At 37.5% G+C, this 23,319-nt stretch overlaps 1 protein-coding gene across 1 annotated transcript; it reads right to left on the bottom strand.

Annotated features, from left to right (window-relative positions):
• Positions 1 to 14,067: 14,067 nt before the first annotated feature.
• On the bottom strand, positions 14,068 to 22,471 carry LOC127160260 (stonustoxin subunit alpha). Its single transcript, XM_051102921.1, has 3 exons — positions 22,263 to 22,471; positions 15,658 to 15,704; positions 14,068 to 15,575 (listed from the first exon to the last, which is right to left on the bottom strand). Exons 1-3 carry the CDS (start codon positions 22,457 to 22,459, stop codon positions 14,998 to 15,000), a joined length of 822 nt encoding a protein of 273 aa, XP_050958878.1. The 5' UTR covers positions 22,460 to 22,471; the 3' UTR covers positions 14,068 to 14,997.
• Between the last annotated feature and the right edge of the window lie 848 nt (positions 22,472 to 23,319).

Below are 23,319 nucleotides of genomic sequence, written 5' to 3' on the forward strand. Positions count from 1 at the left end.
TCAGGTGTGTTTGGTCAGGGTTGGAGCTGAACTCTGCAGGAAAGTCGATCTCCAGAAGCATGATTGAGCACCCCTGGTCTAACCTAATAGGATATGTTGTAATAGAATTAGTCCAATATTATATATATATATATATATAGAGAGAGAGAGAGAGAGAAATACACACACACACACACTACTCACAAAAGTTCATTCTACAGTGATATTATGTCATGCAAGTAGGGCATTTAAGTTGCAATGGTAATTCCTTCATCATCCTCAAAGAATTTATTAAAACAAAAGCTAACAACAGTAATGGGTACACCACAACAAAAAATATCAATGTCTCAATAACATGTCATGTGTCCTTGAGCAGTAATTACAGCTTGACAACATCTGTCTAATGCTGTTCACAAGACAACTTATTGTCTGCTGAGGCAAGGCATTCCACTCTTCTTCAAGGGCTGCCCTCAGTTCATTGAGGTTCTGGGGTGCAGGGTTACGACCCTCTACACGATGACTCAGATGATCCCATAGGTTTTATATGGGATTCAGGTCTGGAAAAAGTGCAGGCCATTCCATTTGAGGTACCCCAGCCTCCAGCAGCTGTTCCCTGATGATGCGACCTCGATGAGCTGGGGCATTGTTGTTCATGTACGTAACCTTGGAACCCTGAGAAGGGAACGAGACACTGTGTCCTCTAGGAGTCGCTATGGGGAACGCCATCTCCGTGACCCGTGTCTGAAGCCTACATACAAAAACATCAACAAAGTTGGCCAGCGACAGCGTATGACATCACTTCCGGCGCAAATTGTCACTGCCGCTGCGTCACTACCGGTGCGACCACAGTATAAAAGGACGCTGGTAGAACAGGACGGTCGCTTCTTTGTCTGAAGCTCACATCCGAAGCATGGCAAAGAGCCTAGAGGATGCAGTGTCTTGTTCCCTTCTCAGGGAACCAAGGTTACATATGTAACCTGAGACGTTCCCTTTCGAGGAACTCGAACTGCGTCCTCTATAGGGAACGGTTATACCCACGCTGCCATGCTGAGGGGAGTGCCTGTCATCATAGAGGCAAGCACTAAGTACCAACGCCCTAAGCTTTAAGGGAGTTGCCCTTGAGATGTAGTGACTGCTGTCAGTGACATATCCTCTACAGCCAGAGCCTGGGCTGCATACCCCAACTTACCTGCAAGGGTCAGATCACTGGACCCGGGGTAGAGCCTCAAGCTTGGAAACCGAGGTATTCCTTTAAGGGGATACGGCCAAGTGCCTAGGATTACCTAGGTTGGCCTGTTACCCAGGAGCTACCGCAGCTCTGCAAGGTTCCCTCAGGAGCCATATTACAGAACGCAAGTGGTAACCCCCTGCTCAAGAAAGGTCGAGCATAAATAAGGAGCGCGTTGGGACTAGCGCGTGTAATACCATTCCTTTAGCCTGGCAGATGCTCTGGAGTGGGACCCAAGGTGGCCGGGGTTCTAACCATCTCGAGAAAGGGTACGGACAATAGCGCGTGAATCCCTTACCATAAAGGATTTTAGAATGGACGCAGAACTCTGGTGCATTCCATACCACAGTGTGGATTTTAGAAAAATGTCCAAAGGTTTGTGTGCGCACTTACCATATACATGGATTTGAGAAAGCGCCCAAAGGTTCGTGTGGGCACTTACCATATACATGGATTTGAGAAAGCGCCCAAAGGTTCATGTGGGCCTTACCATAAGAATGGATTTTTAGACATACCATTGAGAAACAGTGAAATAAGAAGACCCTCAGAGTGAGGGGCCTGTCTAAATGCTGAGAAAAAATCACCAGTGTGAACGGATGTGTTAATGGTGTGAGTGAGTGCAGGTACAAGTGCAGGAGAAATTGCTTGAAGGAAATGAGATGGAATAGAATCAAGCGGACAATTAGTAGGATGATTAGAATGGATGAGTTTGGAGACCTCTTCCTCAGAGAGTGAAGAGAAGGATGTGAATGAGTGTATGTTTGCTAGTAACATGCTTGACAGATTGTGGAGTGGAAAATTGTGCACTGACAGTTTTAATTTTATTAATGAAGAACGTGGCAAAGTCGTCAGCTGTTAGAGCTGATGAAGGAGGGGGAGGGGGGGGGGAGGGGGAGGGGGAGGAGGACGACGAAGGAGAGGGGAAAATGTTTTAAAGAGCATGCAAGAGTTAGACAAATTGTTAATTTTGTTATGATAGTATGTCCTTTTAGCAGTGAAGACATCAGCGGAGAAGGAAGAGAGGAGTGACCGATACACATAAAGGTCAGTAGAATTTTTTTAATTTTGGGCCAAACCCTTTCAGCAGCCCTGAGCTTAGAACGAAGTTTGCGGAGAACATCAGACAGCCAAGGGACAGAAGGGGTGGTATGTGCTGGCCTGGAAGACAAGGGGCAGATGATGTCTAAACAAGATGGAAGAGTGGAGCAGAAAGTATCAGTAGCACTGTTAGCATCAAGTGATGAGAACTGTTTAGGGGGATGAAGAGAAGATGAAACCATAGCAGATAGCCGGGAGGGTGATAGTGAGCGCAGGTTACGTCAAAAGATGACATGTGGAGGAGTATGTGTAGTGTCAGGAACCATGTTGAGGTTAAAAGTAAGGAGAAAGTGATCTGAGGTGTGCAGTGGAGTAACTAGCACATAATCAGCAGTCCAATGTTGTGTATAAATAAGGTCCAGTTGGTTACCTGATTTATGTGTAGCCGTGGTTAATGCTCTTTTGAGATCAAAAGAGGAGTGTGGAAGTCTGCAGCTTGAGGTTTATCTAGGTGGATGTTGAAGTCTCCAAGCGTAACTAGGGAAGTGCCATCCTCAGGAAAGTTTAAGAGCAGGATATCTAATTCATCCAAGAAATTACCTTGCGGTCCTGGGGGGCGATAAACAACTACAAAGTGGATTTTAAAAGGGTGGGTATTAGTGACTGAATGTGATTCAAAGGAACTGGCAATACCCAGAGAAGGTAAAGGAATAAATTTACATTTACATTAGAGATAAGTAGGCCAGTACCTCCACCTCTTCCAGTCAGATGGGGAGTGTGGGAAAATGAGAAATGATTGTAGAATGAAATGAGAACTGCAGGAGTAGCAGTGTTCTCTGGTTTTATTTAGGTCTCTGTCAGGGCCATGAGGCTTAGCTTTGAATGACTAGCAATAGATGTAATGAAGTCTGCTTTGTTTAGTGCAGACTGACAATTCTAGAAACCAATAGAAAAAGAAAGTAGCGTGTTAGTAGATATAGGCTAAGTCCACAGGTAGTTAGGATTGTGCTGCCTATAGTGTGTGATGCGTGGTTTACAAGTGGTAGTAACAGTAGGAATATGGAAACACGTAGGAAGAGTTGGTCATACAAACTGAAACAGAAGTGAAATAAGCTGGAGAAAAAAAGGACGAATCAAAAGCGATACTTATGTCCCTTGCCCACGTGCGAGCTTTATTGAACAGATCGTAGTCAATCCAGGCAAGGTCAATCTCCAACAAACAGGTATATCCAGGGCAAAACAATCTTGTAGTCCACAATACAGGCACAGTCCAAAAACCAGAGAGAGCAGTCCAAAAAGTAACAAATAAACAAGGAAAAGAAACCAGACAGAATTATGGCAATGAACGAGGCAAAACTGTGGCAAAAACAAAGACAAAACTATGATCATGAAACAAAACCGTGAAAAGACAAAAACAGGGCAATGGAAACAGGGAAAAACGCTTGGTAGAGTCCACAAGAGCAAAACAATACTTCGCAGCTTCCTGCTTGGCATGGCCTGCCTTTTATGGCTGCCAAACAGGAAGTTACCAGAGAAGCAGCAGAGGGAGCAGCAGCAGGCAGTCAATGGGTGAGGGCTCCCTCTGCTGGCGTGGCGTTACAAATAAGCACTAATTTATTCATTTTTACAGTGATTACATTACTTACAGTAAAGTACATTTGATTACTGAACCCTTGTGCATCAATCTAAAAAAATTACACAAAGGTTCATAGAGAACAGAAATGTCCATGTCAAAAAACCCTCATGAAAATTTGAAGTACAGACCTAAATTTGGTCTTATTTTAAAGAAGACCCTTGGCAGATTATTGTTGAAGTTAAAAAAAAAGTTGTAAAAAAAATGAAACCAAAAAATTGTTATAGAGGTTTACGTTTATAAAAATTATTTATGAGCTATTTGTTATATAAAATATATATTTTAGTTTATTGAACAAAACAATTGATAAGCCATGAAAGCCATGAATCTAAAGAAGTTGTGTTCCAAATTTGAGGTTGATACCTCAAAAAAAAATTTTTTTGGTTGCAGTACCAAACTTTTCCCTTTAGATTCCAGCAAAGCTCCACTGGCATACACAGCGGTGGGATTTGTGATTCGTAGTACAGTATAATTTCTCTCTCTCAAACATTACAGGTGCATATATTAGGGATGCACAGTATACCGGTAGTGGAAAAATACCGGTATTTATTATATTTCAAACAGTACAATATCATAATTTTGCACAATTCGGTATTTCATATGCTGCTGTTGCAAAGCGCACCTGTAGGTGGCAGTGCTTCCCAAATTGTTGTGGAAACCGGTAAATGTGACAACAGAACGCGATGGATCACACAGATGAAACTCTCTCAACGCACCTAAATTTAATCAATAAAGAGAACAGTAGAAGTGAAATATGCCATTACTTTGCATACAAAACGGATGATAAATGTGATTTAACTGACCTTACTGCACCTATATGCAAGCATTGCTATGTGCTACCACAGGAGCCAACACATGAAATCTTGCTATTTGTCGCTTGCTCATCCTGATCCTTTCAGAGACTTAAGAGATCGACAAGTGAGCGCAATCATTCGACAATCATTCATCATTCATAAATTCAGATTTAATTTTTACTTTTATTCACAACTGATCAACGCACATAAGATGTGATACAGTAACAACGAAAGCTCAAACGTGTGTGTGACATGCTAGAACCAGTTTTGGTCACGTAATATATGCACTCGTATTTCATACATTCGAATATTAATTGAATTTGAATTAAGCAAGAGTTTTGCTATATTAATTTTAGTATCAAAAAAAAAAAAATATATATATATATATATATAGTATGTATAGTAATGTCAACAGACCATCCAGAAATTAAAGCACTGTTTATTTCTTATTTTATCTTTATTTTATTGGATTTTTTAATTTGTTTGTACTTTCTTTGTTATTGTTCTTATTGTATCTTACATATTTAAAACATAGCCTGCAAACGTGCATTTACAAAGAGATATTTCATATTCATTTTGTTCAAAGAAAAGTAATAAAAATACTACTTTACAATTTAGAAAGCAATGATATATTGATATAATGACACTCATCCCTGGGTAATGTGTGAGGAGGAGGGCGGGTCCAACTGCTTCATATAGCCAATGAAATGAAACTCTCACTGACTCTCAATTTACTCTTATCTGACTGGTTCAGTAACACACCAGACACAAAGACATCTATCTTCATTTAGTTCAAGATCAAGAAACAAAGACATGGTCGCATACAGACAGGGTCTAACAGTGGGAAACAGGCATATAGGAGCAAGACAAAAGAGTAATCCGTAGGGCCGGCGAGGGTCGATAAACGGCGAACATAATCCAAGGGGCTAGGCACAAGGATAATCCAATACACATGCGAGAGTTCATACGAGGAGCAAACAAAGTCTGAACGACAAGGCAAAGGGTTAAAGCCACAACGGGCGAAAAGGTCCAGGGCAGGCTGAAGGCAGACAAGTTGATAACACAAGGCGAGGATACAAGACTAGAATAAACCAACTAGCAACACGATAGAACTAGGCTAAGGATTAACAAAGTGGCTCTGTACAGCTGCTAACACTACACTGTAAAAAATAAAAAAAGACAATTTGTTGAGTCAGCTTAAAATAATTCGTTACTCTGCTGCCTTAAAATTTTAAGTTCAGTCAACTAAAATAAGTTTAGTCAATTTGTGAAATGTTAAGTTGTACTAAGTAACAACTTAGATATTTGTGTTTGCTGAACTTAACAGATGGGTGAGTAACCCAGCTGCCTTAAAATTTTAAGTTGATTCAACTCAAATATCTAAGTTGTCACTTAGTATAATTTAACATTTCAAGTTGAATAATTTTTTTTTGAGTTGACTGAACCTAAAATTTTAAGGCAGCCAGGTTACAAATTATTTTAAGTTGACTCAACAAATTGTTTTTGACAGTGTAGGGGAGTGCTAAACGCAATGCAGCAAGAGATGAACGGCGACCCTTGCGTGTAAGTTTGGACTGTAAAGGTTGATTAACGGCATTACAGAAAAACTCATTCAATTTACATTTACATTTACATTTATTCATTTAGCAGACGCTTTTATCCAAAGTGACTTACAGGTGGGGAATACATCAAGCGATTTGTCCTAAAGAGGAAAAACGACCTACAAAGTGCTCAAATTACCATATAACAGGCATTGTTCAAATAAGTACAAGCTAGAAAGGGAAAAGAGTAGAAAATTTTTTTTTTTTTTTTAAGTGAAGTAGTGTCGAAAGAGATGGGTTTTCAGCAGTCGCTTGAAAGTTGTTAGGGAGTTGGCATTCCGGATAGCGGTGGGAAGATCATTCCACCAGCCAGGAACGGTGTAAGAGAATGTTCTGGAAAGTGATTTTGTGCCTCTTTGTAATGCTACAATGAGGCGTCGCTCACTGGCGGATCTCAGAGTTCTGGAGGGAGTGTAGATTGTAGGGGTGGAGCCGAACCCGAATACGGTATTCGGAAAGGCACAAATAGCGTGTTTTTTACAAATACTTATTTCGAACAAATACTTAAAAAAATATTTGTATTCGGGAACAAGAAAAACTTTATATCAAAAAGCTGCGTTTCCTCATGAGACCGCAGTGCATGCCCGCATGAGCGAGTGAGTGGGTGACATTCAGGAGTCGGAGGGGTTGGGGGCAGGGCATATGCTCCCAAAATTTAATCTGCGCGACCGCAAAATATATTTGGAAGCATTTGTGCGAGTGCGAGAAATCGTTGCGGTGCGACTTGTTTTTATTTCTTTACAAAACTTTCGCTAGCCTAACTACTGCCCAGACTGCTGTGAGCTGATACAGTGACAGTTTCGCCGTTTTCTCCAACATTACATAACTAACTAAACTTGATCTTTACATTCTTAACAGATTTTAGATATTAGCCGTCAATCACTCCCTGTCACTGACACTGCCCTCCGCTGAAACTCGGAACCGGCCGTTTTTTTCTCTCTCTCTTAACCAACCTCTGTTCCAGATTTGTACAAACTACATTGCAATTAGGGGTGTGTGATATGACGATTTTTGATTGTGGACAATTAAAATGTCTCCACAATCTGCTTTTGAAGAAATATACTATATTTGTGCTACAGCGCACATTCTGGCATACATTCACATCAAATTATAACTCCACTCACGCAGGGGCGTAATTTCCACTGGGGACACACTTTTCAAAATCCCGTTTGTGTCCCACCACTTGAATAGTTTTGTTAAATTAATGTCTTGTATTGTGGAATGCACGCTCAGCACCGCAGAGAGTTTTGCGCCATCGTTAAAACTAAACCGAAAGTAAAACGCGCGCGCGCGCATTCAAAAGCAATTTTAATACCCCACGTTTAGAGAGCGACTCCCCAGTTCACGTTAGCATAGCTTCCCGTCACTCATTAACTTAGTTGGAACTCCTCACATGGATTTGGGCAACCAAATAGAAAAGAGTGTGGCTGCTGCTGAGATCTCTTGGTCCTCCACCAGCCAAAAAAAGTGTGTAGAAGTGTAACGCAAAAAAACTGGATTTTTACGCCTATTTTGAATTTTACTCGAATACAAATACAAATACAAATACTTTTCTCCCCTCAACAAATACAAATACAGATACAAATACCGGCTGCTTTGCACACCCCTAGTAGATTGGTAGCAGTGAGTGGAGGTAGGCGGGCGCCGAGCCTGTGGTTGTTCTATATGCAAGCATCAGTGTCTTGAATTTGATGCGAGCTGCAATTGGGAGCCAGTGCAGGGTGATAAAGAGAGGTGTGACATGGGCCCTTTTGGGCTTGTTGAAGACCAGTCGTGCTGCTGCATTCTGAATCATTTGTAGAGGTTTGATTGCGCATGAGGGAAGACCGGCTAGAAGAGCATTGCAGTAGTCCAGCCTGGAGATGACCAGGGCCTGGACAAGAAGTTGTGTGGCCTGCTCAGTTAGAAAGGGCCTGATCTTTCTAATGTTGTGTAGGGCAAACCTGCAAGATCGAGCAGTTTTAGCAATGTGGTCTTTGAAAGTCAGCTGATCATCAAAGATAACACCAAGATTTCTGGCAGAACTTGATGGGGTAATTGTTATGCTGTAGTGTTGGAGTGGCAGGGAAAATATGGAGCTCAGTCTTTGCCAAGTTGAGCTGTAGATGATGTTCTTTCATCCACTCCGAGATGTCTGCCAAGCAGCCTGAGATCCGTGCAGCTACTGTTGGATCATCTGGTTGAAATGAAAGATAGAGCTGCGTGTCTTCAGCATAGCAGTGGTAAGAGAAGCCATGTGCCTGTATGATGGGCCCCAGTGATGTAGTGTAAATGATAAACAGTCCGATATATCTGAGTAATTCACAATGGCTAAATACTCTTGAATGTAGCCCTCGAGCGATCATGTGCCCTGCTCAACGGCTAATAAGAGTCTTGCAGTGTCCATACCTTTCCAATGTCCATCCGAAAAGCTGCTGGATCTTTTTGCGGCCAAGTATTCTGTAACGGAGCGAGAGAGACGAGAAGCGGGCCGAGTACTGTATTGTGCTTAGCATCTTTACGGAGCCACCTTGTCAATCCTAGTTCTATTGTGATTGTTTCAATGATTGCATCAATATTGGATGTCTTAACCCTTTCACACGTGAGTTTAAAATATTCTAGCTGAGCCCCCAGAGTGAGTTTTTTTTAGGCGACCGTTATTTAGAACGTATAGCCTTATTGTTTCCATGGTGATGCGTCATGTTTGTCACATGACACAACGCAGCCACAATAGCGCTGTATGACACATGTATCACTTTTATATAGTTTTTCCCCTTTTTATTATTAATTTTCACAAACGTGCCGACTGTATTATGAAATATCTTATATTTCGATTCTGAAATATGTGCAAGTAAATGTATTTGGAGGTTTAAACACTTTTATAATGAGCGTGTTAGTTGATCTATGCCGAGTGATGGGCGCCGCCTTGTTCGCGCTGAATCCGAGCTGTGGGATTTACAAAACGCAAATTCATCCTCTCCTCCCGAAAAACATTAAAGTAAGTCTCTGGTGAACTTGGAGAAGAGCAGAGTAAACTTTATAGTTACCTACACAATGTGTATATGATATAAATAAAACATGTCGTCAGATAACCTTCGTAAGGATCTTTATTGCCGCTGCCATAGACATCGGCATGTATTTTGCTAAATATAAAGGCATCGTTTTACTAGGACGTATGTGTATGTAAATGTCTGGGACCTAAAATAAGCATTTTATTGTTGAAAACACAGAATAGTTGCGATAATATGACAAGCGCTCAGCGCGTCCGATCTGGCTCAGCGCCAGCCAAAGCGCCAAAGCAGATTTGAATTCAGCGGTTGATCACGTGACGCACTGAACGTTCGAATCACACCGGTGTGATCGTACGCTCCAGGGACCAGCCAAGAATGATCACACCAGTGTGATCGTACGCGTGAAAGGGTTAATACAGACTGTGAGTCTTAGCTCCCCTCAAATGGGCAAGTATGGTGCTTTCCATTGGGCAGCGCCAATGAACTAGAGTGAACCAGTGAACTTTGGGTGACTTCCAAGAATATGACAAGGGTGGCACAAACAAGTATAATGAATGGCCATGAGCACACCTGCATCTTGGGAGAGGGTGAGACTAAGGATGAAATGGAAAATGGTTCAAAGTAGTGTAGTAAGACCAATCGGAGGCCGAATTATCATTTTTTGGTTGAAAAGACTGATAAGAACAGGGTATAAGCATGGGTAACCGGACAGACAAAGACTCAGATGTGGCGGCTGTCATCCCGGCTTTGTTGCTGTGTTCAATAAAGTCTTATTTTGACATCTGGAACTCTGCTTGTTGAGCTTTATTGACAAATTTGAGAAGACCATTGTTTGTTTCCATAACATGAGTAACACGTTTAAAAATGTTTTTAAAAATTTAATCTGTGATATGACTCGTTGCGATCACTGTCGTTGTTCATAAAGCAACTCATCTGATTTACTGTTCAGCAGCTCTTTGTAAGAAATCGAGTATTTGTTCAATTTAAGTCCATTAAATTAAAGACAAATAAATAAAAAATAAACCCATATTGGATTTTAAATGGTATTATTCCTTAACACAAAATCCCTTTTTTAACTGTGATAATAGAATGGAAATTGGAAAGATTGACATTATTATTATTATTATTATTATTATACTGTAGTATAAACTATGTATTTGAATTCATTGTAAAATGAATAACTTTCATTTCTACAAAAGAAAAAGTAACTTCTGTAATTAAAGATGTAATCAAATCACGAGTCTGTTTCAGCATTTCAACATCAAAAACAAGATATATTTCAATAATGTAATTGAACATAGGCTACAATCAGGCCCTATGTATTCCCCATTCATAAATAAAATAAGGTTGAATCCCTGAAGAATGGTGAATGCAGCCAAAGAAAACATAAAGAACAGAAAATAAAGTGGAAAATAACACAGGTAAGACAAATAAATGAATTCTTACTTTTTAATATTTACATATCAAGCTGTTGGTAAGCTGACAAAAAAGTTATTTAGGAAAATTACTTTTTTAGTTATTGCATTTAAGACTGTTGTACGTGCAGCGCAAAAATAAAAGTGTAATATAGCCAATCAAATGAGCTTGTGATCGAGTGACGTCACTTAGGGTACACGCATGTGTCCATGGCAACGCTGAGCTGCTGAGTGACAGTTAATGGTCATGGTGATTTCGCCAGACACGGCCTTGAGTTTTTGCTTTTGTCCGGTCGAAAAGGTATTTATGCTTTTATACTTGTAGACATTAGGTACTGTAACCACTGCGTATCTCGTAATACTTACATTTTATGAAAAGTTTAGCTTTTAAAAAGTTTGCTGAGGCTGTCCGTCGTGAACGGCAGCTGGCCGTTAGCCTATAAAAAAACACTTTCGAAGCTAACGTTAGCATGTAAAGCTGAAGTGATTAAACGTATACAATATTGAAATATTCACCGTTAATATTGAATTTCCATATGGTAAAAACACACACTGAGACGCCCATGTCCTAGCAAACGGACGCTGCGAACGTCCTATTAGGTATAACATTTGCTGTGTGTTGTCTAAGCGATCTGTGTGTGCTTCAAGTCAGTTTTTTTTTAAACAAGTTTATATAATGCTTTTATATAATTACATTATTATTATTATTGTTAAATAATAAGGCACAAGTTTATAGTGATTGAAATTGCAACACTACATGAACAAACAGCGATATGCTGGCACTTTTGTGTGAAGTGCATTTTTAATAAACACACATAGAAAAGGAACAATGGAATAAAAATCATAAGAGGTAGGCTATCAATCGGGAAATTCTACGCTGGTCGCATTTGCGCAGATAATGAGTTGATTCAGTTGATTCAGTTTGATACAATATTAAGTCAAGGTTTAAAACCATTGCTGATTTTTGCTCATTTATATTTTTTTAAGTTTTGAACGTAAGGGTAGAATCAGACCTGGATAACACCCAACATCTGGAACACACAACAGACGACAGACAGACAGACACGCACACACAAACCAAAAAAAGAATTGTATTGTTAACGTACTATTGCTTGTGTGTTTATTCCTTGGGTTGTTCAATTTTGTCTGATCTGACTAATGACATGTTTACATATGTTAAAATGACCTGTAGCGACCCTTCCCTATAGGTCAGCACAATGTTTCATGAACGTCCTGCGAACGTCCGTGGTACATCCCGCGAACGAATTAGCGACGTCCTCATGACGTCTAAAGAACCCTACACGATGACGTCCAGGGAACGTTCACAGATGCCATTCAGGGGATGTTGTGGTGACCTTTTTTTGTTAGCTGGGCTAATGGTTTGCGTGCGTCAGATGCCATGTCACTTTATCCGCACGAGTCAACGACAGATCTTTTACTGTGCCATCCTCTATCAGCTATAGCTTGTGATGCGAAAAACATGAAAATGGCACCTGAACTGGAAAGGCCAAAAGAAATCAAGCTGGAAACTTGACCCACTATTGTTGAGTGATGTGCTGACAACTGCAAACCTCAAAATGAAATGTGGAGGCAATAAATAAATGCAGAAATAAATGTGTAAATAAATAAATAAATAAATAAATTTATTTAATATAAATAAAAACATTTATTTAATTATTTAATTTTGAGTAATTTGGCCCTCCATAAGCATCATCATCATCATCATTATTATTATTATTATTATTATTATTATTAGATTTTATTATTAAAAGATAACTAATTATTTTGTAATTGCAATATGTACATCAACATCAATTATTATTATTATTATTATTGCAATTTATAGTAATACTATATAAAATATTATTTCTACTTTATTGTGAATATACCAATTACACAAATAAATAACAACTCTTAAATTACTGTTACATATTGCACTGTAAAATAGAATTTCTGTTTAACAATAATAATAACAAAAATAATAACTAAAAATATATAATATTTAATATTATTTTGTTTTCTTTTTTTATTATTATTTTTTATTATTAATTTAACAAATGAGAAAAAAAATACAATTGTAATAATCCAACTGTACTGTAAAATAAAAAGGGGTATTTAATAATGTAACAATAATACCTAAAATAGTATTGTAATTTTTTTTTTTTTTAATATAACAATTACAACAAATTAACAACAAATTTAAATTCTCATTATTATTATTATTATTATTATTATTATTATTAATGAATATTGAGTTTTTACTTTATATTACAATATTATTATTGCAATTACAACAGCTTTATTTTATTATCATCTTATATTAATTAATATTTTGGCTTTTAATGAATAAAAAAGAAGATATCTATTGACTTCATTGAAGAAAAAATTGAAGTACTATTATTGCATTAATAAGTTTTGTTTTTGTAATTTGAATAATCGAATTATAATTAATATTATTGATCATTTTGTTATGATTTGTAACGAGGCGGAAGCGGAGTTAGGATCCATACGCAGTAGTTTACTAGAATCCACAGCAAACAAGTCCAAACCAGTAGTCAGATATCGTAAATGTGAGGCAGGCAAAGGCAGTCCAATCCAAAACAACAAGCACAGGGTAATCCAATAAACGTAATCGAAACAAGGCAGGCAATGGTCATACACAAGATAGATGAGATGATGAATATAAACGCTCAGTAGGTCAGATGAACTTGCAATACTGTTAGCCAGGCCCTGCTAAATACCATACAAACAGGAAGTAACCTGTGAAGCAGAGGGAGCGGTGTACAGTCAGTATTCAGCAGAGTACTCTCTCCGCTGGCGTGGTGTTACATGATTATTGCAATCACTTTTTTATTATAATATTTGTTATAATTTACATTAAAAATACACAAAATAATTTTATTGTATTATTAAATGCTGACTTTTTATTTTTTAAGGGCAATATGATTATTGCAATATTCATAGTTTTTTTTACTATATAAAATTAATATTTATTATTGTTATTATTATTAATAAATGCATTATTACATACATGCATACATACTGTTTATTTAAGAGCACAGGAGTATTATTATAATCATAACATATTTTTTATTGATTTGTTATAATTGCAATAATTGAAGTTGAAATAATTTCAATTAACCTTTTAACTGTCACCGTCCCCTCTGTGGGATGCCTAAGTTTACTTCACCATATTACAAATAAATCCTAATAATGACAAACTATAAATCGTTGGAAAGGTCTAAGACTCCTAAATAGATATTTTAGCATATTTTTGTGTTACAAATTATGTAGGAAAAGTAATAGATTAATATATGTCAAGAGTGCAACTTAAAAAATCATAACATGAGTTCTGACCTTTGTCACAAAAGACTTTATTTGTTGCCTTTTTCCCTGTCACACTTTAGAAATCATAAGAAATTATATATCAGTTCAAAACTTAAAATCTCAAAATTCATCCTTTGAAAGGCAATTTAAATCAGACATCGCATTACCATGGAAAATGTACATCAAAATCATATTACAAAATGTTTTCATTCATGAATTATAAAAATGTAAGTCTGGATAGTGCATTTTTATGTCTGTGCTCAAAAATGTGAGTGACAATTAAAGGGTTAATAAAAAGTGTTGATACAAATATGTCAGCTGAAGTACTGTTTGCATTATATCTATAATATGATACTTGTTCATATTAATTCAATAAACAAGAAAATAAAAACTAAATAAAACAGTAAATAAAAATATGATTTTGGTCTATAAATATACTGTGATTAAAACATTAAACTCAAAACATATTTTAAAATGTATTCTGACAGCTTCTTTCTCTTATTAAAAGAGATCTTAATAAAAAAAGAGATCATTTAATACAGCTTTACTGTAGTTACAATAACATATTTTACTAAATGTTATGATTAATGTAATATTTTATAATGTCAGAAACTCATTTCAGTCTTGTGAGGAATTGATTATATTCATGATACAAACATCAATTAAAATCTCTAGTTGATTTGTCATTGTGTTTTATTATTTCTGTACAAAAAATAGAGAAATTAACTGCATGTTCTTCAATCATAATTGTGACATTTTTACATTTTGACACTAAAACAAATGATTGATGAGACACAACAATAAAAACAAATATAGACACTGATGTTACTGTCTATATGTGATTTCTGACACAGTTATTCTGTTATTTGAGTGACAGAAGTTGAGCTGCAGTATTAATGTCATGAAGAGACTCAATAACATCTCACTCTTACTGATTCATCAGCAGCTCAAAGCATTATGGGTACAATCTCTCATCAGTCTATTCTCATTCATCAACACAGTTTCACTGAAGATCCAATAGAAACCTTAAACCCAGGATAGAGCGGCTGAGTGAATGTGGTCTGGACTGTGTGGATGAGACTCATTGTGTCAGAGACGCTGTAGAAGGACAGAGTTCCTGCACTCACATCCACATATACTCCTATTCTATAGATATAATCATCATCATCATCATCATCATCATCATACACTCCTATTCTACTGATGATGGGCTTCACAGGGAGTTTAGTCCATACGTTATTGTGTATGAATGAGTATCTGTTAGGAGAGCAGCTCAAACTCCAGGACTGATCATTATGTCCAAACAAACTTTCATCACCCCGTCCATTCCTGCTGATGCTCTTATATGAAACTGATATATCCACATAATCATTTCCACTCCACTCAATCTCCCAGTAACAGCGTCCACACACACTCTCTCTACACAACACCTGAGGATTATATCCATCAAATCTGTCTGGATGATCAGGATACGACTGATACTCTTCCACATGTGTCACCTTTCTGTTGTCCTCAGACAGACTGAGTCGAGTGTTTGCTGTGTTTGGATCCAGTGTGAGAAAACAGGCATCTGAACACAAGAACAGACACATTTATAACAACAACAATCACTACAGCTGTGTGTGTGTGTGTGTGTGTGTTTGTAGACGTACATTTCTTCAGTCCTGCTGTAATCCTGGATTCTCCTCCATGATCCACACTAGAAAACACACACAGACACATTCAGACAGTCAACAAAAGGCTTTTGCTAGAGAGTTGCCAAGGTACTTGGGTGGTTGCTATGCAGTTGCTAAGACACTCAATGTGGTTTCTGGGGGGTTGCTATGTAGTGGCTAGGGTGTTCTGGGTGGTTTCTAGAGTGTTTCTATGTAGTTGCTAAGGTGCTTGGGGTGGTTGCTAGGCTGTTGCTATATGGTTGCTAAGTTACTTGCTGTGTGGTTGATAACACATTCTGAGTGGTTGCTAGAGTGTTGCTATATGGTTGCTAAGGGTACTTGGAGTGGTGGCTAGGCTGTTGCTATGTAGTTGCAAAGGTACGCAAGGTGGTTGCTAGGGTGTTGCTATATGGTTGCTAGGGTACTTGGAGTGGTGGCTAGGTTGTTGCTATGTGGTTGCCAAGGTAGACAAGGTGGTTGCTAGGGTACATGGTGTGGTTGCTAGTAGGGCTGTGTATCTGGATATGGGACTGCAGTGAATTTCAGCAGAATTGAGTGAAGCAGCTGTTTATTACACACTGAATACTGTAGATCATTGATAACTACGGGCAGAGCAGACTGTTGAGGTCATATATTCATAAAATCATCTTCACATTGCTGGTAGGTGATCACTGCACAAATAATAACAACCTCTACCTTAAAATAAATAAATAAATAAAAATGAGAAGTGTTGTAAACTAATGCACTGTCTTCACTGTAGTTCACACACACACATTCACACACACAAACTTCAGCGCTGACCTGCAAATTTTACCAATAAAATATTTTAACTGCTGAAGAGCTGCATTATCTTTCTCTGCAAAGAGTTTGTAACATCACTGTTATGTGAATCAATTAAAGTCACAGCTGCACTGATAAATGATAAACACAGCAAAATGGAATTAATTCATACATACACAGACTCTCTCTCATAAATAAACACTTGATCAATGACACTTTTCTGAGAATAGAATATGAAGTGTAGATCACTAAACTGTGAGTTTATGGTGTTTTCAGAAAGCAGTGCTTTTATCTACAGTGGAGAGAGAGCACATTCACATGGTTGCCAGGTTGACAAAAATAGGTAACACACTCAGCAGATATTTCAATATTACAAATGTGAAGCTCTGTTTCAGTGATTACGTCTCTTTACATCAGGCAACCTCAGTTGTGTTCCTCTGTGGCCAGATTCAACTTTGTAGTAGCCTATAATATACTCTATTCACTGTTTTTCTGTTTTATTCAAATTAAGTGCAGTCCACTGCTGTCCACCTGGTGTGAAACTGATACAGGAACAGCTGCATCAATTCCCTTATCAAGTAGTACATTGTCATATGTATCGAATCAAATACAGCCCTAGTTCGTAGGGTCTGGCTATGCTGTTGTAAAAAATAAATAAATAGAATTAAATAAATTGTTGTGAAATATTATTACAATTTAAAATAACTAATATTATTATATATTAGTTCGATCCCAGGATCAGGCTCTGACACATCGAGACTTGGTGTTCAATCACCTGAGGAGCCTAGGGTTACGGACGAACCTACAAAAGAGTATCCTGGTGCCGTGTCAGCAAATGACCTTCTAGGGGGTGGACCTAGACTCATGCACAATGCGGGCACATCTGTCCCCCGCACGTGTACAGTTGTTACAGACCTGTCTGAACCAATTCAGGTTGGGGCATCCAGTCCATGTAGGTTTATGTCTGAGATTGTTGGGACTGATGGCAGCAGCGTCCCCTGTAGTTCAGTTGGGCCTGCTCCACATGCGGCCGTTTCAATGGTGGGCCAAAAGTCAGGATTATAATAATTATTTGTTAGTGTATTGGACTGTATTTTTTATTTTTTTCTAGTCAGTCATTGGTCTTTATTACCGTGATTATTACTGTGCTACTGCGTCTGTGTTGCTTAGTGTTACGAATCTGGTCGGTGACCTGCGGTCCGCTCACCACCAGATGTCACTCTCACCCTGTCATAACACTCAGACTGTTGCACCACACCCCGGACTACATTCCCCGTCATTCAGCATGCTGACTGGGTCAGCACCTGTGACCGATCAGCGGCGCTATAAAAGCCCCGGTCTTTCCCCTTGCAAACCATGGAGTATTGTTGTTGTGATTTCCATTGTTATCGTTCCTAGTTCCCTTGTTCCTTTGTTCCCTAGCTTCCTAGTTCCCCTGTGTTTAGTTCCCTTGCCTGGTCTTCTCGTCTCGTCTGTCTCACTGCCTGCCTACTGGACTCTAGCTCGTTGCTTGGATTATTCTCTCGTCTCGTCCCTTTACGGATAATGTTCGCCGCTGATTGACCCACGCCTGCCTTACAGACTGTTCTTGTGTTTTGCTCCATACACGCCTGTTTGCTACTGTTTGACCCTGCCTGTTCGACTATGTTTTTGTCTCGTCCTGTTAATAAAAGCTCGCAAATGGATCCGCTCGCCTCTCGCCTCTCACTCAACATTACACTTAGCAACCTTTTTGCTATCAGAACTACATTGTTGTGTGAGAGAGAGTTACTATGTGTTTATTTTATTAATACAATTAATATTAAAATACATATTTTTATGGAATACCCGTTTTATAAAAGCAAGCCCATTGATGTTGTGGTTTAACTCTTAAAGTAAACAACAGCTTCACAGGACATATTGCTTTATTTACTAAATAGAACCGACTCAAAAGAGTCATTAATTTAATTACTCTAAATTATTGAATGCTATGTTATACAGCATTTGTATTAGCTTAGGAACTTTTTTTTTCATGTGCAATTAAAATGAGTAAATAGCCCTTAGTTTCAAACCTGCGTTACTTGTTTTCTGTGGAACACAGTTTGTTTTTTCCATGTAATGGCATTCAATAAAGCCCAATAATTTCCAAGCTTTAAAAGGAATGACAGTCATGATACAATTAGTCCATATGACTCATGTGCTATATTCCAGGCCTTCTGAAAAAATATGATAACCTTTTGTAAGAAAAACCTATACTTCTTTATCTGTCTGGTTGCTGCTCAGTTCCTTATTATTTGTGCATTCTTGTTTCCTTCTCTTGCATCCTAGCTCCTCTCTCTTAGGATGCAAAAAAAGGAAACAATACAGAGTAATTGTATTTTTAAATTCAAAATATTCTCACTCACTCAAGTGTAATTGGAAAATGTAGTCTTTGTGCAGGTCTGCTGTCACGTTCTGAGCTTGAAAATGATTGAATGCCATTGTATGGAAAGAACTGATCAATACACATGAGGGTTTTTCAACAAACCCTAAAGTATGTGCCCAGAAAACTTTAAATACACAGCACAAGTCAAATGGGATCATTATGTGTTACTTTTGCTTCTTTTTCTTAAAACTTGAAGCTGATCACTGTTTACTGCCATTATATGAACGAGCATGTGGTCCAAAAGAGAGAAGAACAAAAGAACAACACCAGGGTGAGTAAGAACTGAAAAAAATATCATTTTGGGGTGAATTATCCGTTACAGACTGAACTCAAATGCTGTATGTTTTTTGGTCACAATTGTCTTAGTCCAATTCTTTCTCCATCTCTTTCCCACGAGTTCAACACAATTTGTTTAATTAAATGATGTACTGGTATTTGTGAGACTAGAAAATGATTTTTCTTTTATGTTAACCCATGCGAGTGTCTACATAAATGATAATACATTCAGCCAGTCATATAATCTACATTCTTTATACTTTGCTTTAGGGTCCTGATCACCCTGTTAGGGTTAATTTTGTGATAACATCATCTGAATGGACATTTATTACATGGAAAGTAGCCATGTAAGTAAATAATTGCTGTGTTTTAATATGGTATATTCTTCTCTTTCTTAGGTCTTGAGTCCATATGGGGTGAAACATACACAACTGTGCAGCCTCATCTGGACTGTAACCTATTGGCCGATATGACATTCTTCATTGGACTTCTTACTGACAACTACTGGAATGGATGCAGCATCATGCAGACATTTTTGAAAGCACAGATCACCTTTACAGACAAAATTTTTTGAAGTCTTCATCTCATGTGAGTGAATATTATTTTAAACATTCTTAAAAGTACTGTCTATTTCTTGTAAATACATTTTGTATTATGTTTAAAACCTTTTAAATGAAAGGAACCTTCTTAAAATGAAGATTGTCAGTGGGATCTGTTATGTAGGATGTACAGTATAGAATACAAACATCTGCTTTTGCTCATGTCAGATGTGTTTGAAAACATTTTAGGGATGTAGGCTGTATGATACTGTATTTAAAGGAGCCATGTTTATTTGCTTTGCTGACCAAACAAGATATAAATGTAGTGTACATTTATGTTTATTTTTTTATAAACATAGTGTTAATTTCTGTAGAGATAAAACCGTTTTACAGTGGAAGTTACTTAATGCTCTTTTTATACATAAATTAGTGATTTTTACCACTGCACTGCAGTATTTTATCTCCAATATAAAAAAAAAAAAAAAAATTGTAGTTGATTGTTTGTAATTTTATGTCACAGGTAAAACACATTCTTACATATGTTACAGTTTATATTCTCTTTCCAAGTATGATATAAGTACTTTAATAATGTCTGTATCACAGAATAGTAACTTGTTATTCTGTTTTTTATTTGGTAGAAGTTCGTTGCACAACTTTTGTTATGTAATAATACAACCTGTTATGTAAAACAAACTACTTTAATAAAAATGTTGTTACTACAGGCGTGGTTACTACAGTTTTACTCTAGTACTATTACTACAATATTACTATAGTAGAACCATAGTGTCAAAACCATGAATTTTAAAAAACCATAATTACCACAGTCATGGTTTACTACAGTTTTACTGTAGTATTACTACAAAATGACTATAATAAAACCACAGCATCAGAACCATGTTTTTTTAAAACCATGTTTTGCAGCAAAAAACCATGGGTACTACAGTATGTGGCCTGTTTGGATTACTCTTACCTTTGTGAGAAAAATCTTAAATTGTAAATTGTTTTTAAATTGTTTCCACTGAAAAAAAAAAAATCAACTGTTCGCACTGGCGCTTCCATGTCAAAGCACGCTTCAGCTTCCACTCCCTGCACAAATGTTTGGATATGTGCCTAATAACGCACATTTATCTAGGTTTAATGTTTAGGCTAGTATTGTTATATACTTGAACTGATTTTACATCTATAGATTTTATTTTAGGCAAGTCGTGATGATTTGAGAAGGCAAACTGACCAAACAGAACAGTCTTCCGTTGGCCACTGTTTATTACTTTTTAAAATAAAAACATTTAACAAACAAAAAATGCTAAAAAAAACTAAACTAAATATTACCACTTTGCCATTACATACAAAACTGAATATCTGAAATAGTAGTATAAGCTGTTTTGGGAGAAGGGGGGAAAGCTCAGGTCGGACTCTGGCTTTAATGCATGTGTACGAAACCGAACTGATCAACTAGTTGTTAATGAGGTTTTTAACGTGCATAGATGTGTCTCTCTTCTGTAGTATGTGTGGTGAATCCATGGGTGAATCACAGGGAAAGCAGTACCAGAGCAACAGGAGCATTGACTCGCTCATGTTGCCAGATCTTGGTAGAAACCATAAAAAACGAAGTAAATCCAAATGCTTTTGCTAAAAATAAGCCCAAAATATAGTGACTCTTGTCTGCTTAATTTGACTTTAATTTAGCTCCATAAACCTGATTGCTTTTCCATCCAAGCTTAAACAACAAGCCCAAAAAGCGCTTGTAATGAGTGATCATGGCAACAGACAGCATGCACTCTGTGAAGCAGCATGAACAAACATAAGCAAAACACAATCCCTTCTTTGCTCAATAATTGCGTTTGTCTCAATTGACTGTGATTAGATGAAATAACCGCGATCAGACGGTTATTTAATAATCACGACAGGCCTAGTTGTGATTGGTGTGTCTAACCCTATCCCTGCCCCTGCGTTAATTGTGTTAAATATTTTTAATATGTTAAACTGAAAAAATTAATCGTTATATATATATAGAGAGAGAGAGAGAGAGAGAGAATGGTTTGATGTCAGTTATTTCTGTCTTATTTCTATCTTCTCCATTAATTGTAAGTAATAACAGCAAGTGCTCCACACAGAGATCTGATCCCATCCTCATTCAGTCTGGAATGACATGAAGAAACAGAAAAGGTAGTTTTGCAGGTAGGTTTCTTGAAGCACCTTGGAGACATTATCACAGTTCATCTGGATTGTCTCAGTTTTTTTTTTTTGTTTCTTCATGTCATTCCAGATGATGATAGGATCAGATCTATGTGTGGAGCACTGGCTGTTGTCAGGTTCCTTGTGCAAAACAAAAATCTAAATGAATTATTACAATTAATGGCAAAATGAATGTTTGGAAATATAAACTGATATTTTCTACTGACACTACAGCAGAAGATAGAAATAACACATATTTTTAGCTGGTGAAAATACTAGTAGCCTAAGATTTCCACACAGTATATAAATGTGTGTGTGTGTGTGTACGTATGTAAATATGAGTATATGTGTACAGTATATACTGTATATAGCACATAGTCACTGAGGAGCTGAAATAGAGAAGTCTAAAATCTTCTTGGTAGACATACTTGAGTTTGTCCAGTGAGCAGGTTGAATCCAACAGTTTTTCAGTGAGTAGTTTGACTCCTGAATCTCCTGGGTGATTGTAGCTCAGATCCAGCTCTCTCATGTCTAAGGGGTTTGAACTCAGAGCTGAAAACACATAACGACAGCCCTTCTCTGTCACCATACAGCCAGACAATCTGAAAACACACCAATAGTCCATGTGACAATCAGACAAATCTTTCACACATTTTAGCCATGAATTATTCATATAGTGTTGTGTTATAAACAAATGTATATGGAAAAAAATCTAAAATGTCATGTACACATTATAAAAATAAATTTATAATTGGAATTTTAATAATTGGAAATGCTGTCCAGTAGAGTTGTGTCACCAGTGTTACTGGATAAACATCAGTAACACTGGTGACACAAGTAAAACACAGTTTAAACTAACTATCTGTTTGTATGTATTTCTCTCGTGACGATACACTGATGTCCTAAGACATGAAACAATCAGTTTGTGCAAGAAACTGAACAGTATTTATATCATTTTTTTACCTCTGATTCACCACTATGTCCTACTGTCCTGAGCGCACACAGCATCTGGCGCATAATGTGCTCTGGCATAGTATACGCAAGCGCCAGAAGTGATCTGCACTTATACGTCACTCATTGTTTACACTGCAAAGAGATTGTGGATATGACGGCTATTCAAAATGGTATTTACTTGTGCTTATCCTGATTGTTCAAACCGATTTAAAGCTAAAAGATTATGTTTTCAACTCATGTGGGATTGTTGACTTTTCACTGATTTCCAACTTCTGAGCCTGATCGCTTGAAGTTATGGTTGCTTGCTCTTTGGCTGGACATCAACATGTCACACGCCAGATGCTGTGCATGCACTCAGGAAAAAAGGACGTAGCGGTGAATCAGAGGTAAAAAATGATATAAACACTGTTCAGTTTCTTGCACAAACTGATCGTTTTGTGTCTTAGGACATCAGTGTATCGTCACAAGTCGCAGGGTTTAATTTGGTTTTGTTTGTGTATGTTTTTTTTTTTACTCTCAAAGATTTGGTAG

This window comes from Labeo rohita, unplaced genomic scaffold (assembly GCF_022985175.1).
Source record: "Labeo rohita strain BAU-BD-2019 unplaced genomic scaffold, IGBB_LRoh.1.0 scaffold_307, whole genome shotgun sequence".
Taxonomy (NCBI): domain Eukaryota; kingdom Metazoa; phylum Chordata; class Actinopteri; order Cypriniformes; family Cyprinidae; genus Labeo; species Labeo rohita.